The sequence below is a fragment of the Bombina bombina genome, chromosome 4, assembly GCF_027579735.1.
Source record: "Bombina bombina isolate aBomBom1 chromosome 4, aBomBom1.pri, whole genome shotgun sequence".
Lineage (NCBI taxonomy): Eukaryota > Metazoa > Chordata > Amphibia > Anura > Bombinatoridae > Bombina > Bombina bombina.
Window position 1 is genome coordinate 104,889,985 of NC_069502.1, and position 16,893 is coordinate 104,906,877.

At 36.3% G+C, this 16,893-nt stretch overlaps 1 protein-coding gene across 1 annotated transcript in view; it reads right to left on the minus strand.

Annotated features, from left to right (window-relative positions):
• Positions 1–14,881, minus strand: part of LOC128656938 (cytochrome P450 2K6-like) — a 400,794-nt gene extending 385,913 nt beyond the window's left edge. Inside the window, exons 1-2 of the mRNA XM_053711116.1 lie at positions 14,699–14,881; positions 13,746–13,908 (exon numbers count right to left, since the gene is read on the minus strand). Coding sequence (XP_053567091.1) covers positions 13,746–13,908; positions 14,699–14,881 — 346 coding nt within the window. The remainder of the gene's footprint in view (positions 1–13,745; positions 13,909–14,698) is intronic.
• Positions 14,882–16,893: the final 2,012 nt, after the last annotated feature.

A 16,893-nucleotide genomic window follows, 5' to 3' on the forward strand; every position in this document is an offset into this window, starting at 1 on the left:
TAAAAATTCTAGACCCCCTTCTTCCTCTCTGGCATTAAACCCAGGGTCTAAAAACAATCTTAGTCCTCTAGGGACTATCTTTTTCTCTACATAGTTAGCTAAACTTTAATTTTCAGCTCTAAGCTGTACTTGCTTCGCTATGCAGTTCTTATTTTATTTGAAAGCATTAAATGCATTTGTTTCAAGATCACCACTTTCTAAGTTAGTATTTGTTAGGGATTCTTTCAACTCTACTTCCCAATGTTCAACAGATAGTGTAAGAGCCATGTTTGCAGGTCCTTAAAAATTCCTCAGCCAAGCACAAGGGAAACTCTATAAATACACAAAGTTGTATATAGGAAATAATCCTTCAACCCCAAGGAACAGAGTGCATTGGGAATTCTCCCTGGGACTCTTAAATACAAATTGAGTACAAATAAGGCTGGGAGAGGATTACCAGGATCTTCCTGTTTTACAAGATTGGAACTTTATACCTGGATAGTGAAAAATAGTCTAAGCGGATTTTAACCGTATTTAGACCAGGTGCATTTAGACCCCCAAAATTAATTATTAATTCAGAATCATTAAGAAAAAGAATATAGCACAGTAGAGCTATATGAGATACTGTAAATAGGTGAGGGATTGCAGCACTCAAATAAAAAGGGTTCCCTTTATTTAATCTAAAATGTAGATATATGGGAGATTTTCAATGACCACCAAAAGGATGCACACAGGTCCTGGAAAATGCAACAGTTTTATTTACAAATAAAAACATCACTGAAAAAGGCATAATGCATTCTGTCAAACCAATAGGCTGTTTAGGTCTACCACTGCTGTGGATATCACCTACCGGACTAAGATACTAAATTCTCGCAATAGTATTAATTAGCAACAACAAGGGGATTACACTCCATTCTGGTAACACTTATAGGTTTATGTAACAAGTAATAACAATACTGTTATACAAAAGATAACACTAAGAGTGTGTTATTATACAACCTGATTGGTAAGATGGATAATGTCCTCCTTAGGATGTATAGGCTCATTTATCCTTGAGGAGCTCAAAGTCCTTATTGAACCAAGGCCGAGACACAAGATGAAAACAAACCTCCAGGAGTTCAAAATCTTGAAAGCTTGATCCTGCTTCCATCCAATGAATACATCAGGTATGGCTTGCTAATGAATCAAGGTAAGAGCATCTTCTTTAGCCAGCACAAAAAGTTATTGGATGTTGTTACAATCAAATTTAGTTGTTGCTTGAACCAATGACAAATGCAGCCTTACAGAATGTTGCGATGAGTGGAGACCGGGTATTTCCTTTCAGGCACTTTAACAGGACCGGGACAACCGCCTCCAACGTCTTTTACTTTATAATACTCCTTCACATATAGTTGTATCTCTTTGCTCATAGAGACCATGACTGTGATGGGTAAAGTATAGTTGCCTGTGTACTTATTCCTCCGGGCTTCTAAGAACCGCTTTAGCTGTTTGTAAGTGTCAGTCGACGCGCGTTTTGCCCCAAAATGCTGAGCGAAAGCAGGGGACTTGTCAGGACTTTCGATCACTTGTGTCTCAAGGCTTTTGTTGGTTTGTAATGATAAAGGTGTGGTTACCTCAGTGCTTCTATTTCAATTATTGGTTGCTGAAGCCAAGCCTCTTACAATATTACCAAATTTTAGTCTAGAGTGAATATATGTCACACAGTTTATCCACATGGGCTAAATGAAAGAATTGAGTATGCATCCTTTCTGGGCTGATAATCAGTAATCTTAATATGAGTCTAATAATCTTATTGCAGAAAATCTTTTGATGTGTAAATGAGAACCGAACATTTTTCCTGCTCAAAGAAAGTGTTTAACTAATGTAAAAGAGAATCAAGACAAAAGTGTTTTATTCTCTAAATATGTTGATGTAAATACAATATGATTACTTCATTAAGTGTAATAATAAAAATGAGAGATGTTTGCATAACCGTGCACGGTGGTTCTGGTTTGATGCAATTGCTTTTAAATACAATGTATCACGTATATTCACTCTAGACTAAAATTTGGTAATATTGTAAGAGGCTTGGCTTCAGCAACCAATGATTGAAATTGAAGCACTGAGGTAACCACACCTTTATCATTACAAACCAACAAAAGCCTTGAGACACAGGTGATCAAAAGTCCTGACGAGGCCCCTGCTTTCGCACAGCATTGTGGGGCGAAACGCGTGTCGACTGACACTTACAAACAGCTAAAGCGGTTCTTAGAAGCCTGGAGGAAGTGAGTGTAATCCCCAAGTTATTGCTAATTAATACTATTGTGAGAATTGAGTATCTTAGTCCAGTAGGTGATATCCACTGCAGTGGTAAACCTAAACAGCCTATTGGTTTGACAGAATGCTTTATGCCTTTTTCAGTTATGTTTTTATTTGTAAATAAAACTGTTGTATTTTCCTGGACCTGTGTGCATCTGTTTGGTGGTCATTGAAAATTTCCCAGCCATACATCTACATTTTAGTTTAAAAAAAGGGAATCCTTTTTATTTGAGTGCTGATATCCCCCACCTATTTACAGTATCTCATATAGCTCTACTGTGCCTTATTCTTTTTCTTAATGATTCTGAATTAATAATTCATTTTGGGGTCTGCACCTGGTCTAAATATGGTTAAAATCTGCTTAGACTATTTTCCACTATCCAGGTATAAAGTTCCAATCATGTAAAACAGGAAGGTCCTGGTAATCCTCTAAAAGCCTTATTTGTACTTAATATGTTTTTAAGAGTCCCAGGGAGGATTCCCAATGCACTCTGTTCCTTGGGGTTAAAGGATTGTTTCCTATATACAACTTTGTTTGTGTATTTATAGAGTTTCCCTTGTGCTTGGCTGGGGTATATTTAAGGACCTGCAAACATGGCTTTTACACTATCTGATGAACAATGGGAAGCAGAGTTGAAAGAATCCCTAACAAATACTAACTTAGAAAGTGGTGATCTTGAAACAAATGTATTTAATGCTTTCAAAAAATATAAGAACTGCATAACGAAGCAAGTAAAGCTTAGAGTTGAAAATTCAAGTTTAGCTAATTATGTAGAGAAAAAGATAGTCCCTAGAGGACTAAGATTTTTTTTAGGCCCTGGGTTTAATGCCAGAGAGGAAGAGGGGGGTCTAGAATTTTTAGAAGAGTGGAATGGAAAACTATCTACAAGTGCATTAGATATGATTGACATACCCTCTTCTGCATGTTTGGTCGGTAAGATGAATAGTGTCGATGGCATACAACCTTAATCTGTTATCTTGGAATATAGGGGGCATTAACTCACCAATCAAAAGAAAAGCCGTAATAAAACATCTGGGGAAATTTAACCCCAACATAGTCCTTTTACAGGAACTACATCTTAATGCTATTGAAATACCCAAACTTAAATTCAAGTGGGTGGGGGAAGTTGTGGCGGCTCCATTTACCTCGAGGAAGAGGGGGGGTCGCAATCCTATTAAATCGGAAATTAGAATATCGAATAATTAACACTGAATCCGATCCCGAAGGTAGATTTTTAATATTGGAATTGGAAATTAAAAATATTAGATATATACTCTGTAATATATACGGACCCAATCAAATTGACCATAATTTTTGGTCAGCCCTTTCCGTAAAGTTACACAGATTTATAGGGCTAAATTTAATTATTGCAGGAGACCTTAACCTGCTAGCAGACCCCTTTCTGGACAACTTTAATAAAAAGGCGTTAAACAGTAGAGGCAGAAAAGTGCGGATCTTTCAGAAATTATGCTCCCATTTGGGTTTGGTCGATTTATGGCGAGTACAGAACCCGGATGTTCGTACCAATACGTGTGTATCCCAGGTCCAACGTTCCTTTTCCCGGCTTGACTATTTCCTGGTATCAGAAACAATGCTTGTCCGGAATTGGGCAACTAGAATCGAAGACATAGTCATTTCTGACCATGCTGTTATAGCATTGAATCTTACTATCGGTAATAGGCGGTTTGGTAAGAATTATATTTTTTCCCCAGATATCTGAGTAATAACATCAAATTTCAGAACCATCTACGTTTGAAGTGGGCAGAATACCTTAATAATAATGGTAATTATATTGATAAGATCGAGACATTTTGGGAGGCCTCTAAGGCAGTTTTACATGGAGAGATTAAATCTTACACACTCTATTGGACAAAAAACTGTAGTTCAGTGGCTAGACAACTAGCCAACCGGGTCAAGAACACATATTGAGCCTATATTATTAGGCATACGAGAGAATGCTGGGAGGCCTATATTGCAGCAAAGACACTTCGGGATACACATATGAAACAGATCAGTGCCCAGGAAGAACTTAGAATGAAAGCAAGATATGGGGGGTTCACAGGTAGATCAGCAAAGTTTCTAGCGAGGTTAGCTAAGTCTTCCCCCAGATGCGCAATTGCTTCTATCAAGCAAGGAGCCACGAGATATACGAGGCATGCCGATATGGAAAAAGTATTCTTTGAATTCTTCCAAGATTTATATAGACAAGATCCCCCTAAGCTAGATAAGAAAGAGGCATTTTGGGGAAAGATTAAAGTACCACGTATATCCATAGAGGCCAGAGATGCCATTAATGTGCCCATCACTGAAGAGGAAATATTATGGGCAATTAAGAATGCGAAACCCAGCAAAGCTGCCAGTCCAGACGCTCTCCCCATTGAATATTATAGAATTCTACAACTGCAGGTGTTGCCTATATTAACTAAGCTATTTAATTCTTATTTCTCAGAGAACACAAGGTGCTCTGCCTCCTTCTCATCTGCAAATATTTCATTGATCCTAAAAAAGGGGAAAGATCCCGAGTTACCAAGCTCCTTCAGACCTATTTCGGTCTTAAACACCGACTATAAGCTGCTCGCGGCTATCGTAGCCTCACGATTGAAACCCCACATGGGCGATCTAGTCCATGAGAATCAATCCGGTTTCATGCCTGGCCGTAATCTGGTAAGGAATACGAGGAAACTACTAATCTTGGTTGAATCTTTCTGGAACAAATATAAGTCTATGGAACCTCACGAAAGTATAGATAAGGCTATCCTAACGGTCGATGCGGAGAAGGCCTTCGATAGGGTCAGTTGACCATCTGTTCTCCGTGCTAGATCAATTTGGGTTCTCGGGTTCCTTTAACAACTATATACGTTTAATTTATAGTACTCCTTCTTCCGCGGTGATTATCAATAACACATCTACTCAACGATTTGATCTATTCAGAGGGACTAGACAGGGCTGCCCACTCTCCCCCTTCCTGTTTAATCTTAGTGTAGAACCTCTGGCTATTCGATTACGGCAAGAACTTGATGGGATTTCATTGGCGGATGAGAAGTTGGTTCTTCTCCTCTATGCGGATGATCTCCTACTATTTCTATCTAACCTTAAGGCTTCGTTACCCATTTTACAGAGCGTTACCCAAGAGTTTGGGGAAATCTCAGGGTTTAAGATCAATACTTTTAAATCAGAATTAATGTGGATATATAAAAAACCCTCACTGCAGGTGAACCATCCTTTTCGAGAGGTCTCCCAGATTACATATCTTGGCTTACGATTTTCCAGAAACTCGGAAGAATGGTATAGATTAAATTATAGGATGGTGATGGACTCTTGCAAGAAAAAGCTGGAGGAATGGGCCATGTTACTGATTTCGTTAACTGCTCGGGTGACTCTGATTAAATCAGTCATTTTTCCAAAACTTCTCTATATCTTGCAAAATATCCCTTGGTTCTTGCATAAAAAAGATATCACTATATATAATAAGGCTTGCTCCAAGTTTTTATGGAATGGCAAGAGGCCGCTTATTGCTTCCCATAGGCTCATGAACTCTAAAGTATCAGATGGCCTGGCACTCCCTAATATCCAGACATACAATTTGGTTACTATAGCTAGATTCGCACTAGATTGGTTAACTGGGAAGGAGCAAATTACTTCTTTCACCTGGGAATCTCAGGTTGTGGCTCCTTTCCAGTTGAAGGCTCTTCTGCACTGTCCACTCACCTCAATTGCATCCAATATATTTTATCTAGGCACCTTTAAGAATGTCATTATGGCTTGGCAAAGACTATGTACAGAAGTGGGTAATTCTCCTTATGTCTCACAATACTTACCCATAGTGGGTAATCCTGAGTTTAGTCCTGGCCTCTCTAACCAGATATTTAAAGACTGGGAGACAAAAGGTCTCCAAACCTTGTGCCAAATACGGGATACAGGAGGACATCCATTATTATTTCAAGAAATTGCAACCCGGTTTGACTTAGGTGTACGTGAGTTTTATGCCTACCTTCAAGTTAGACATTTTCTCCAGGAGCTGCTCACAAAATATGGGAATAATTGGTGCTTGGGTGAATTGCAGCCTAGGATCTCTATTTATGCAGCAGGAATACATGCAATTTCCCCTTTGTATCTACTGTTAAATCAGAAAGCGTCAAACTTACAAGTAAACGAGATGGTTGTTAGATGGGCTACTCTATTTCCAGATATAGATGAGCAGGCTATTGTTGGGAGTTTTAAAATAATTCAACAGAGCTGGGTTCAGATATTATGGAGGGAGTCACAGATAAAAGGTGGGTTACAGAGATACCTTACATCTGCTTTCCTTTCAAAATGGTACAAAACAAAGGTTCTCTGCCCTAGATGTTCATCTATAGGAGCTGATCAATTCCACTGTTTATGGAGCTGCCCTAAGGTACGTCAATATTGGGGAAAAATCATATTTTGGATGACGGCAGTTTTGAAATTGGACCATAAAATATCCCCAATTGAGATTTTCTTTTTGGTAAAATTCCAGGGTATAATTAAGAACTATAGCCTGATAAACACTATTATATTAACAGCACGTATTCTTATCTTTAAATCATGGAAAGCATCTTCTGCACCTACAATGGCCCAATTTAAAAGGGCTTTGAGTAATCAATTCATAATAGAACAGATTAATGTACCATACGCACAAGATAAACACTTAGCAGTATTCTTTAAAAAATGGGAGATATTTGTAAGATCCCTGCCCTTAATACATAAAAAAAAATGAATCAAACCAATTAGAAATTCAGAGTTTGTTCAGATGAATATTTTAATATTTTGGCGGGCCATTTCCCCGGGGAATGGGCAGCGGACACTGAGTGAGTGGTCAGGGAGAGATAGTGGCGGAGAGGGGGTAGGAGGAGAGGATTAGGTTAAATTTCCATCGGGGGGGGGGGGTTTCCCCCCCTCTTTCTTTCTATTTTTTTTTTTTTTTTCGTCTTTTAGTGTTGTGGTGGTCTTGTCCTGTGTGGTTTTGTCTTGTTGCTCATGTTGTAGTGTTTGTGTAGGGTGGGGGGGAGAAAAGAGAAAAAAGCAACTAAGATGAAGAAATATTAGCTATCTGACAAAGGCTTATATGGTTACCCTATGCACTTTTAGCCAGCATATATAAATACATATACATATATAAATGTTCGCTCTAAATAAGTTTGTAAGACTTGTACTGATGTATGGGCGTTTTTGGCCCCTTACTCTGGCTTATATTGTTTTTACTTAATTATGTATGTGTTTTTTATAATTATTGTTACACCTGTTTTTTTTATTATTTGGTAACCGATATTGTAGTAAATTTCTTTGTCTTTGTTATAAATAAAGTAAAAAAAAAAAAGATATGATTGACATATTGATTAGAAGGAACAATAAAAGACTTGATAAAGTTAAAGAGGATGTTGAACAAGCACTGCAAGTAGTTAATAAATTTGATAATGATCCTAATTTCACTAAATTAAATGAAGAAACTAAAAACACATATTTCTAGACTACAAGCCAAAATAAAAGTAAGAACGTGTAGAAAATTACACCGTGATCAAGAAGATTATTAAAATAAAAGGGTTTATGTCTATAAATTTGATAAGGGCTCATATGATTCAGGCACTGATGCCTCTGATCTAGAAATGGACTCAGAAAGAATGTCAAAAAACGATGGAGTCTCTGGATCCCAAGGCATAGATATAGGAGGAGGAGGGGGTGAGAAAGAGGAGGCGGGATGAGAGGTACAAACCCCCAAGAGAGAAGATACCCCCAACGCAATCAGAGGGGGAGAGGGGAAAATTTGAGACAGGGAATGAGGAAAAGGGGGAGACCACGAAGGAGACCCTATCAGGGGTATGAACTCCCAATATCGAAAGTGAGTAACAAATTATTAATCTCTCTTCATTTAGATTCAATTTGACCCACATTGAAGTTTTAAAGAAAGAACTAACATTTTGTCCCTCAAATAAACTAAATAAATTTTAACTGGTAAAAGATCTCCACCTCTTTTGCTAAAAAAAATAGTTCTAAACCACACTATGTACCAACATAAGTCTGAACATAGAAAAGATGAGGAAACTATCAGTGTTCTTAAATCCTTCCTTGATGAAAATGAAGATAGGGAGAGGCTTGTAAATGGAAATCATACTTTTAGAACTTACCTAAAACCAAAATCCACATACATGCCATCCATAGCACAAGTCCCTGCGGTCTCAATGTTTGTTAAAGCAGTTGAAAAAGAAATAGAAAAATGCCTGATGACTGGATATGGTCAGATAATCTAAGTTTTAAACAAAGACAAGCATTAAAAGAACTAAGTACAACAAAAGGGGTAATCTTTAAGCCAGCTGATAAGGGGGGCAATCTAGTTCTCTTAGATGAGTCATACTATCTAAATGACATGAAGAGACAACTTAATGATAAATCTCAATATCAGAGACTCTAGAAATCCAATGGAACAAATGAGTCTTACAAGAAGCTAAGATGGAAGGTCTAATTACCATAAAAGAGTTCCAATTCATATGCCCGGTGTGCCCAGTAATGCCCACATTCTATATAATCCCAAAAGTTCATAAGAATATGATGCATGGATTGGTAGCATCATTGAACATATTGGTCAATATGTGGATTGCTTTCTCAGGCCCTTCCTCCTCTCGCTCCACTCCTATGTTAAGGATAGTCCAGATCTCCAAAGAAAGTTAGATGACATTTCTGTTAATTCTGAAACAATTCTAGTATCTATAGATGTGGAAAGTTTGTATTCGTCCATACCTCATGAGATAGGAATAAGAGCATGTGAACAGTTCCTTAAAACACGAGGACCAGATAGTGATAGGCACACAGCCTTTACCATTGATCTCCTACACTTTATTCTTGAAAACAATGTTTTCTAATTTGACTATTCAACTTATAGACAGGTCAGGGGGACAGCCATGGGAACAGTTTGTTCTCCAACATATGCATGTCTTCACTTGGGAGCATGGGAGTTGGATATATTTGAACAGTTTGGTGAAATATTTGACTCCCATGTTTCCTTGTTGATTTGATATGTGGATGATATCTTCATGCTGTGGGATGGTCCCCTGGCCTGTCTTCATGAATTTGTTTCAAAACTAAATAAAAACAATCATAATATTCTTTTAACATATGTCTTTAGTTTAAAAGAACTGCCCTTTTTGGACATTTCTATCATAAAAAAAGGCAACCACATTTCAACAGAGAACCATCATAAAAATACAGCTACAAATAGTATTATGAAAGCATCCAGTTGCAACCCGAAACCCCTTAAAAAGGGAATTCCATAAACTCAACTTTTAAGACTCAAAAGAAATTGTTCCTCTAAGATCAAGTTTGAACATCATGCAGATCTGATATGCAAAAGATTTATTGAGAGGGGATACTCTCAAAAACTATTAAAACATTCTCTCAATAAAGTAAGAAAATTGAATAGGGATGACCTCCTATATTCTAAAAAAGAGAAAAAGAATGAGAATAACCTAAGGTTTTTTACAACCTATAACTGCCAGTGGAAAAGTATTAGACAAATATTGGCCCAAAAATGGCATATCCTTACTCTTGAGGAAAAAATCGCAGATAAAGTAGGCAAAAATCCACTAATGACTGCAAAAAAATCTCCTAACCTAAAAGATAAGTTAGTTAAAAGTAGATTTGTAAGGTCAGATTTAGAGAGTAACTGGTTAAAAAAACATCAAGAGATTAAAGGGAACTATCCATGTGGACAATGTGTCTATTTCCCCTATATGCTAAAATGCAAAACCTTTACAGCAAATATTGGTAAACTCTTTGACATTATATGTTTCACTAACTGTAATACAGTAGGGTTGTCTATCTCTTACAGTGCTCCTGCCCTCTGTTCTATGTTGGAAAGATGAAACGGATGTTCAAGGACAGAGTGCAGGAGCATAGGGATGACATCCTCTTATGAAAGGGACACAAGTGTAGCACGTCCTTTTAGAGCGGTACATATTAGAAGTACTGCGTCTTTAAAATTTGTAGGAATAGACAGAGGAATAACAAATAGATGAGGAGGAGATGAACACAAATGCCTTCTAAATAAAGAAGCTAGGTGGACGTATATACTAAACACAGTTTCTACACATGGGCTAAATGAAATAATTGAGTATGCATCCTTTCTGGGCTGATAATCAGTAATCTTAATATGAGTCTAATAATCTTATTGCAGAAAATCATTTGATGTGTAAATGAGAACCGATAATTTTTCCTGCTCAAAGAAAGTGTTTAACTAATGTAAAAGAGAATCAAGACAAAAGTGTTAATTTTCTAAATATGTTGATGTAAATACATTATGACTACTTCATTAAGTGTAATAATAAAAATGAGAGATGTTTGCATAACGGTGCACACTGGTTCTGGTTTGATGCAATTGCTTTTAAATACAATGTATCACGTATATTCACTCTAGACTAAAATTTGGTAATATTGTAAGAGGCTGGGCTTCAGCAACCAATGATTGAAATGGAAGCACTGAGGTAACCACGCCTTTATCATTACAAACCAACAAAAGCCTTGAGACACAGGTGATCGAAAGTCCTGACGAGGCCCCTGCTTTTACTCAGCATTTTGAGCGAAATGCGTGTCAACTGACACTTACAAACAGCTAAAGCGGTTCTTAGAAGCCTGGAGGAATAAGTACACAGGCAACTATATTTTACCCATCACAATCGGGGTCTCTATGAGCAAGCAGATATGACTATATGTGAAGGAGGATTATAAAGTAAAAGACGTTGGAGGCAGTTGTCCCGGTCCTGTTAAAATGCCTGAAAGGAAATACCTGGTCTTCGTTCACCGCAACATTCTGTAAGGCTGCATTTGTCATTGGTTCAAGCAACAACTAAATTTGGTTGTAACAACGTCCAATACCTTTTTGTGCTGGCTAAAGAGGATGCTCTTACCTCGATTCATTAGCAAGCCATACCTGACGTATTAATTGGATGGAAGCAGGATCAGGCTTTCAACATTTTGAACTCCTGGAGGTTTGTTTTCATCTTGTGTCTCGGCCTTGGTTCAATAAGGACTTTGAGCTCCTCAAGGCTAAATTAGCCTATACATCCCAAGGAGGACATTATCCATCTTACCAATCAGGTTGTATAATAACACACTCTTAGTGTTATCTGTTATACAACAGTATTGTTATTACTTGTTACATAAACCTATAAGGGTTACCAGAATGGAGTGTAATCCCCAAGTTGTTTCTAATTAATACTATTGTGAGAATTTAGTATCTTAGTCCAGTAGGTGATATCCACTGCAGTGGTAGACCTAAACAGCCTATTGGTTTGAAAGAATGCACGTGTGCATCTGTTTGGTGGTCATTGAAAATCTCGCAGCCATATATCTACATTTTAGATTAAATAAAGGGAACCCTTTTTATTTGAGTGCTGCAATCCCCCACCTATTTACAGTATCCCATATAGCTCTACTGTGCCATATTCTTTTTCTTAATGATTCTGAATTAATATATATATATATATATATATATATATATATATATATATACAAATCTTGCAGGAAAGAAAGCACTCGCCGTTTCGTAATGCAATATTTTATTAGGTTAACATTTTCGGGGTCTCCCCCGTCCTCAGACCTCTTGGAGAGAGGTCTGAGGATGGGGGAGACCCCGAAAACGTTAACCTAATAAAATATTTCATTACGAAACGACAAGTGCCTTCTTTCCTGCAAGATTTGTATACCTTTTTTGGAAGTGCACCCCGGAGGCTGTTTATGGATACGAGTGCTGGCGTCTAACTTTGTATAGTATATATATATATATATATATATATATGTGTGTGTGTGTATGTATATATGTGTACAGTATGTATATATATATATATATATATATATATATATATATATATATATACTGTATACAGGTGGCCCTCGTTTTACAACGGTTCAATTTACACCGTTTCAGAATAACAACCTTTTTTTCCAGTCATGTGACTGCTATTGAAAAGCATTGAGAAGCAGTGCATTTATTAAAATAGCCAGTAGGTGGAGCTGTCCGCTTGTGTTGCAGCAAAGCCAAGCAAGCTGAAATTAATCAGTTTAACCAGACCTGAGCTATCGAGCAGATTTCAAAGGAACAAGATATTTCTGTCTATAAATCAGTTCAGATTGTAATGCATAGATAGAACTGTTTGCAGAAAAATGCAAGTAAAGTCTGTGTTTATACTTGAATATGTATGTATCTCTATGTTAATGCCCCTTGCAGTCCATTTTTTCTAACACCTCAGATTGCATAGCTTTAAGCCCTTATAAGATTTCTATGCAATGTTATTTTTAAATAAGTTTTATTTAACAGTGTTATTATGAGTGTGACTGTACTTTTAAATGTATTTTTAAAGTATTTTTGTCCACTTTTTTGTCTTGAGTAACATTGAGCCAGAGTCCTGCTTTACCAACGTACATTAAATTTAATAGCGCTTAAGTAAACACGTTTATTTTATACTCCTAATACGAGTGCAACAGTTAGCGTGCCACTTGTTACCTAGCACACATTTGGGAAGACTTGATTTTGCAAATTTAAAGTTTTAAACTCATAACAAACTGAACTTAGTTTAGCAGGTAGTGTTTTTTATTTGTATTTACCAATTAAAACATTTAAAATAATTTACATTTAAAAAAAATTACAAACTTTGGTTGGAGACAGCCGCATCCGCTGCTTGTTAAATCTAGCCCTTTGTGTATACTGGAGACACTGATATTTTATTGGGAGAAATCTCAATTAGAAATTTTCAGGTAGATTACGAGTTTGTGCGTTCGTCTTTTAACGCTGACAAAATGGCCATTTCAGCATTAAAACAGCAACGCAGCCTTTACAATTTAATGCGTAGGTAGAAATATATACATATATATATATATATATATATTCCTTCAAATAAGATGCACTCTCAGGTCTTTTTGCAAGGTGAAACAAAATCTTGATTATTGATGAAACATTTTCAGGGATATCTTCCCCTTCATCAGCATGATGAAGATATCCCTGAAAACGTTTCATCAATAAACAAGATTTTGTTTCACCTTGCAAAAAGACCTGATAGTGCATCTTATTTGAAGGATTATACTTTGCATGTTTGCACCTAGGCGGATGTCCCTAGGAGGGTAACACAGTTATTTGGACGGTATTTTGTATTTTATATATATATATATATATATATATATATATATATATATATATATATATATATATATATATATATATATATATATATATATATATATATATATATATATATATATATATATACTGTATATATGTATATATATATATATATATATATATATATACTGTATATATTTATAAATTTATAAATACTTAGATCAAATGTTGCTTTGTGTAGAAGACCCACTCAGTACATAATTAATTCTAACCAAATGGTTTTACTACATTTAAGGCAAGATTTTCATTGGTTTAAGCAAATTAACAAAACAAGAAAATACTCACCGTGTCCCTTAATCATTTCTTCAATAATTGGAAATACAACTTTCCAGGAAAACTCATCAGCATTGTTCACTAGAGCTTCCTTCAGTGTTTCATATCCACAGAGTACAACATACTTCTTGGGTCCCAATTGGATGGTGAACACAGGCCCATACTTTTTAGATAGCTAGGGGGGAAAAACAATGTGACAGTTTTTTTTTATTTAAATTTAACACTAGAAATCCAATAATATAATAATAATATTAAAGCTTTTTTAATCATGCTATGATTTACAAGACAGTTGTAAATAGATCTCTCCTGCTTTCATCTGCTTATATCCCAATTCATTTTATTAAAATGTTTAACTGTTTCATCTCTGCTTAGGACTGTCCAAACATGCACACATGGCCATCCAATCACCTATCACCTGATTAACCTATCTCCCAACCCCAGCAGCTCAGGCTCCCCTCCAAGCCATCCAGCTCTGGGTTATTATTCTATTTGTTTGGAAAGTATGTAGAGAGAGAGACAGAGAATAAATAAAACATTTAAAAAACGCCTAATAAACATATCAAATGTATGGTTATATATAAATGTTCACTGGCTGATAGGCATTATTTACACCCTCTTTTAGTGGAAAGGAGATATTTCTACAAGTCTGGCAAGAAAAAGGGTGTTTTTTTGTGCAAGAATTAAATAAATACAGTACTGTGATACATTTGGAAATATGTTTCTCAAAATAAAATAAAATACATTTTGAAAGCTGTTCCTCTCAAGAATTCAAAAAATATAAATATCAAATTTGCTTTAGGTTGCCAAGTTAACAATTGTAATCATGAAAAATCATTCTTAAATCCATTGCCATTCAAAACATAAAATACTAACAATAAAGCAATAACAATAACCTAAGTCTAAACTACATATGCACAACTATTTCATTTTGTATTAAATAACAAGTTATATCTGTAAAATATTACCTCTGTAATGTTTTTAAAGGTGTCATACTTATTTATTAGATGCAAATGTCCAATAAATGGTAAAGCCTTTGGTCCAGGAGGAAAATTTTTGTAAACATTTCTATTCCAGCCATAAATAATGCTTATCAAACATAGACATAGAATAATGGATAGGACTACTGAGACGGGATCAGTGAAAACCATGTTTGTCATGAGCAGTACCTGCAAAAGAAAAGAACATCCTTAGATAAAAGCAAACAAAAAATATACTGTTCATGTATATATATATATATATATATATCCTATTATATAAAAGGCCAACGCCTCTATTTATCAACCTGTCAACTTACCTGCATTCGACGGCACCAATGTGCTCGCCTAAGATCGCCTAACATCGCTGCCGCTGACCTGAATACGCTCTCCAAAGTTATAAAAAAAAATGTTGTCAAAAAGCCGCGCACTAAGTACTGAGCGATGAGCAGCGGAGTGTTGATAACTAACAGTCATCGATCTTGCTGCTCTTCTGCTTTTTTACAGCTTTCTTGGTAACCTGTCACTAAACACCCACACTATACTATACTGTTTACCCCCTAAACCGCCGTTCCCCACCGCAACTCTAATAAATATATTAACCCCTAAACCGCCGCTCCCGGACCCCGCCGCAACTCTAATAAATATATTAACCCCTAAACTGCCGCTCCTGGACCTCGCCGCAACTCTAATAAATATATTAACCCCTAAACTGTCGCTCCCAGACCCTGCCTTAACTAATTACAATTATTAACCCCTAATCTGCCCCCCATACACCATAGCCACCTACCTATATTTATTAACCCCTAATCTGCTGCCCCAACGTCGCCACCACTCTATTAAATGTATTAACCCCTAAACCTAAGTCTAATCCTAACCCTAACACCCCCTAACTTAAAAATAATTTAAATAAATCTAAATAAATATTACTATCATTAAATAAATTATTCCTATTTAAAACTAAATACTTACCTATAAAATAAACCCTAAGCTATCTACAATATAACTAATAGTTACATTGTAGCCAGCTTAGGATTTGTTTTTTTTATTTTACAGCCAAGTTTGTATTAATTTTAACTAGGTAGAATAGTTATTAAATAGTTATTAACTATTAATAACTACCTAGTTAAAATAAATACAAATATACCTGTAAAATAAAACCTAACCTAAGTTACAATTACACCTAACACTACACTATAATTAAATAAATTCTCTAAACTAAATAAATTAAATACAATTATGAAAAATTATCTAAAGTACAACCCCCCCACTAAATTACAGAAAATAATAAAATAATTACAAGTTTTTTAAACTAATTACACCTAATCTAATCCCCCTATAAAATAAAAAAGCCCCCCAAAATAATAAAAAGCCCTACCCTATACTAAATTACAAATAGCCCTTAAAAGGGCCTTTTGCGGGGCATTGCCCGAAAGTAATCAGCTCTTTTACCTTGGAAAAAAAGTACAATACTCCCCAACATTAAAACCCACAACCCACACACCCAACCCTACTCTAAAACCCACCTAATCCCCCCTTAAAAAACCTAACACTAACCCCTTGAAGATCACCCTATCTTGAGAAGTCTTCCCCCAACTGGGCCGAAGTCCTCAACGAATCCGGCAGAAGTGGTCCTCCAGACGGGCAGAAGTCTTTATCCAAGCCGGGCAGAAGAGGTCCTCCCGACGGGCAGAAGACTTCATCCAGACACATCTTCTATCTTCATCCATCCGGCACGGAGCGGCTCCATCTTCAAGTCATCCGACGCGAAGCATCCTCTTCGTTCGACGCTGACCGAAGAATGAAGGTTCCTTTAAGTGATGTCATCCAAGATAGCGTCCCTTCAATTCCGATTGGCTGATAGAATTCTATCGTAATTAAGGTAGGAAAAATCCTATTGGCTGATGCAATCAGCCAATAGAATTGAAGTTCAATCCTATTGGCTGATCCAATCAGCCCATAGGATTGAGCTTGCATTCTATTGGCTGTTCCTACCTTAATTCCGATTGGCTGATAGAATTCTATCAGCTAATCGGAATTGAAGGGATGCCATCTTGGATGACGTCACTTAAAGGGACAGTAAACCTAAAAAATAATGTTATATAATTCTGCACATAGTGCAGAATTATATAACACTATATTAGTGCTATCGTTATAAAACCTTAGATTTCCTTTGAATTTTTTTA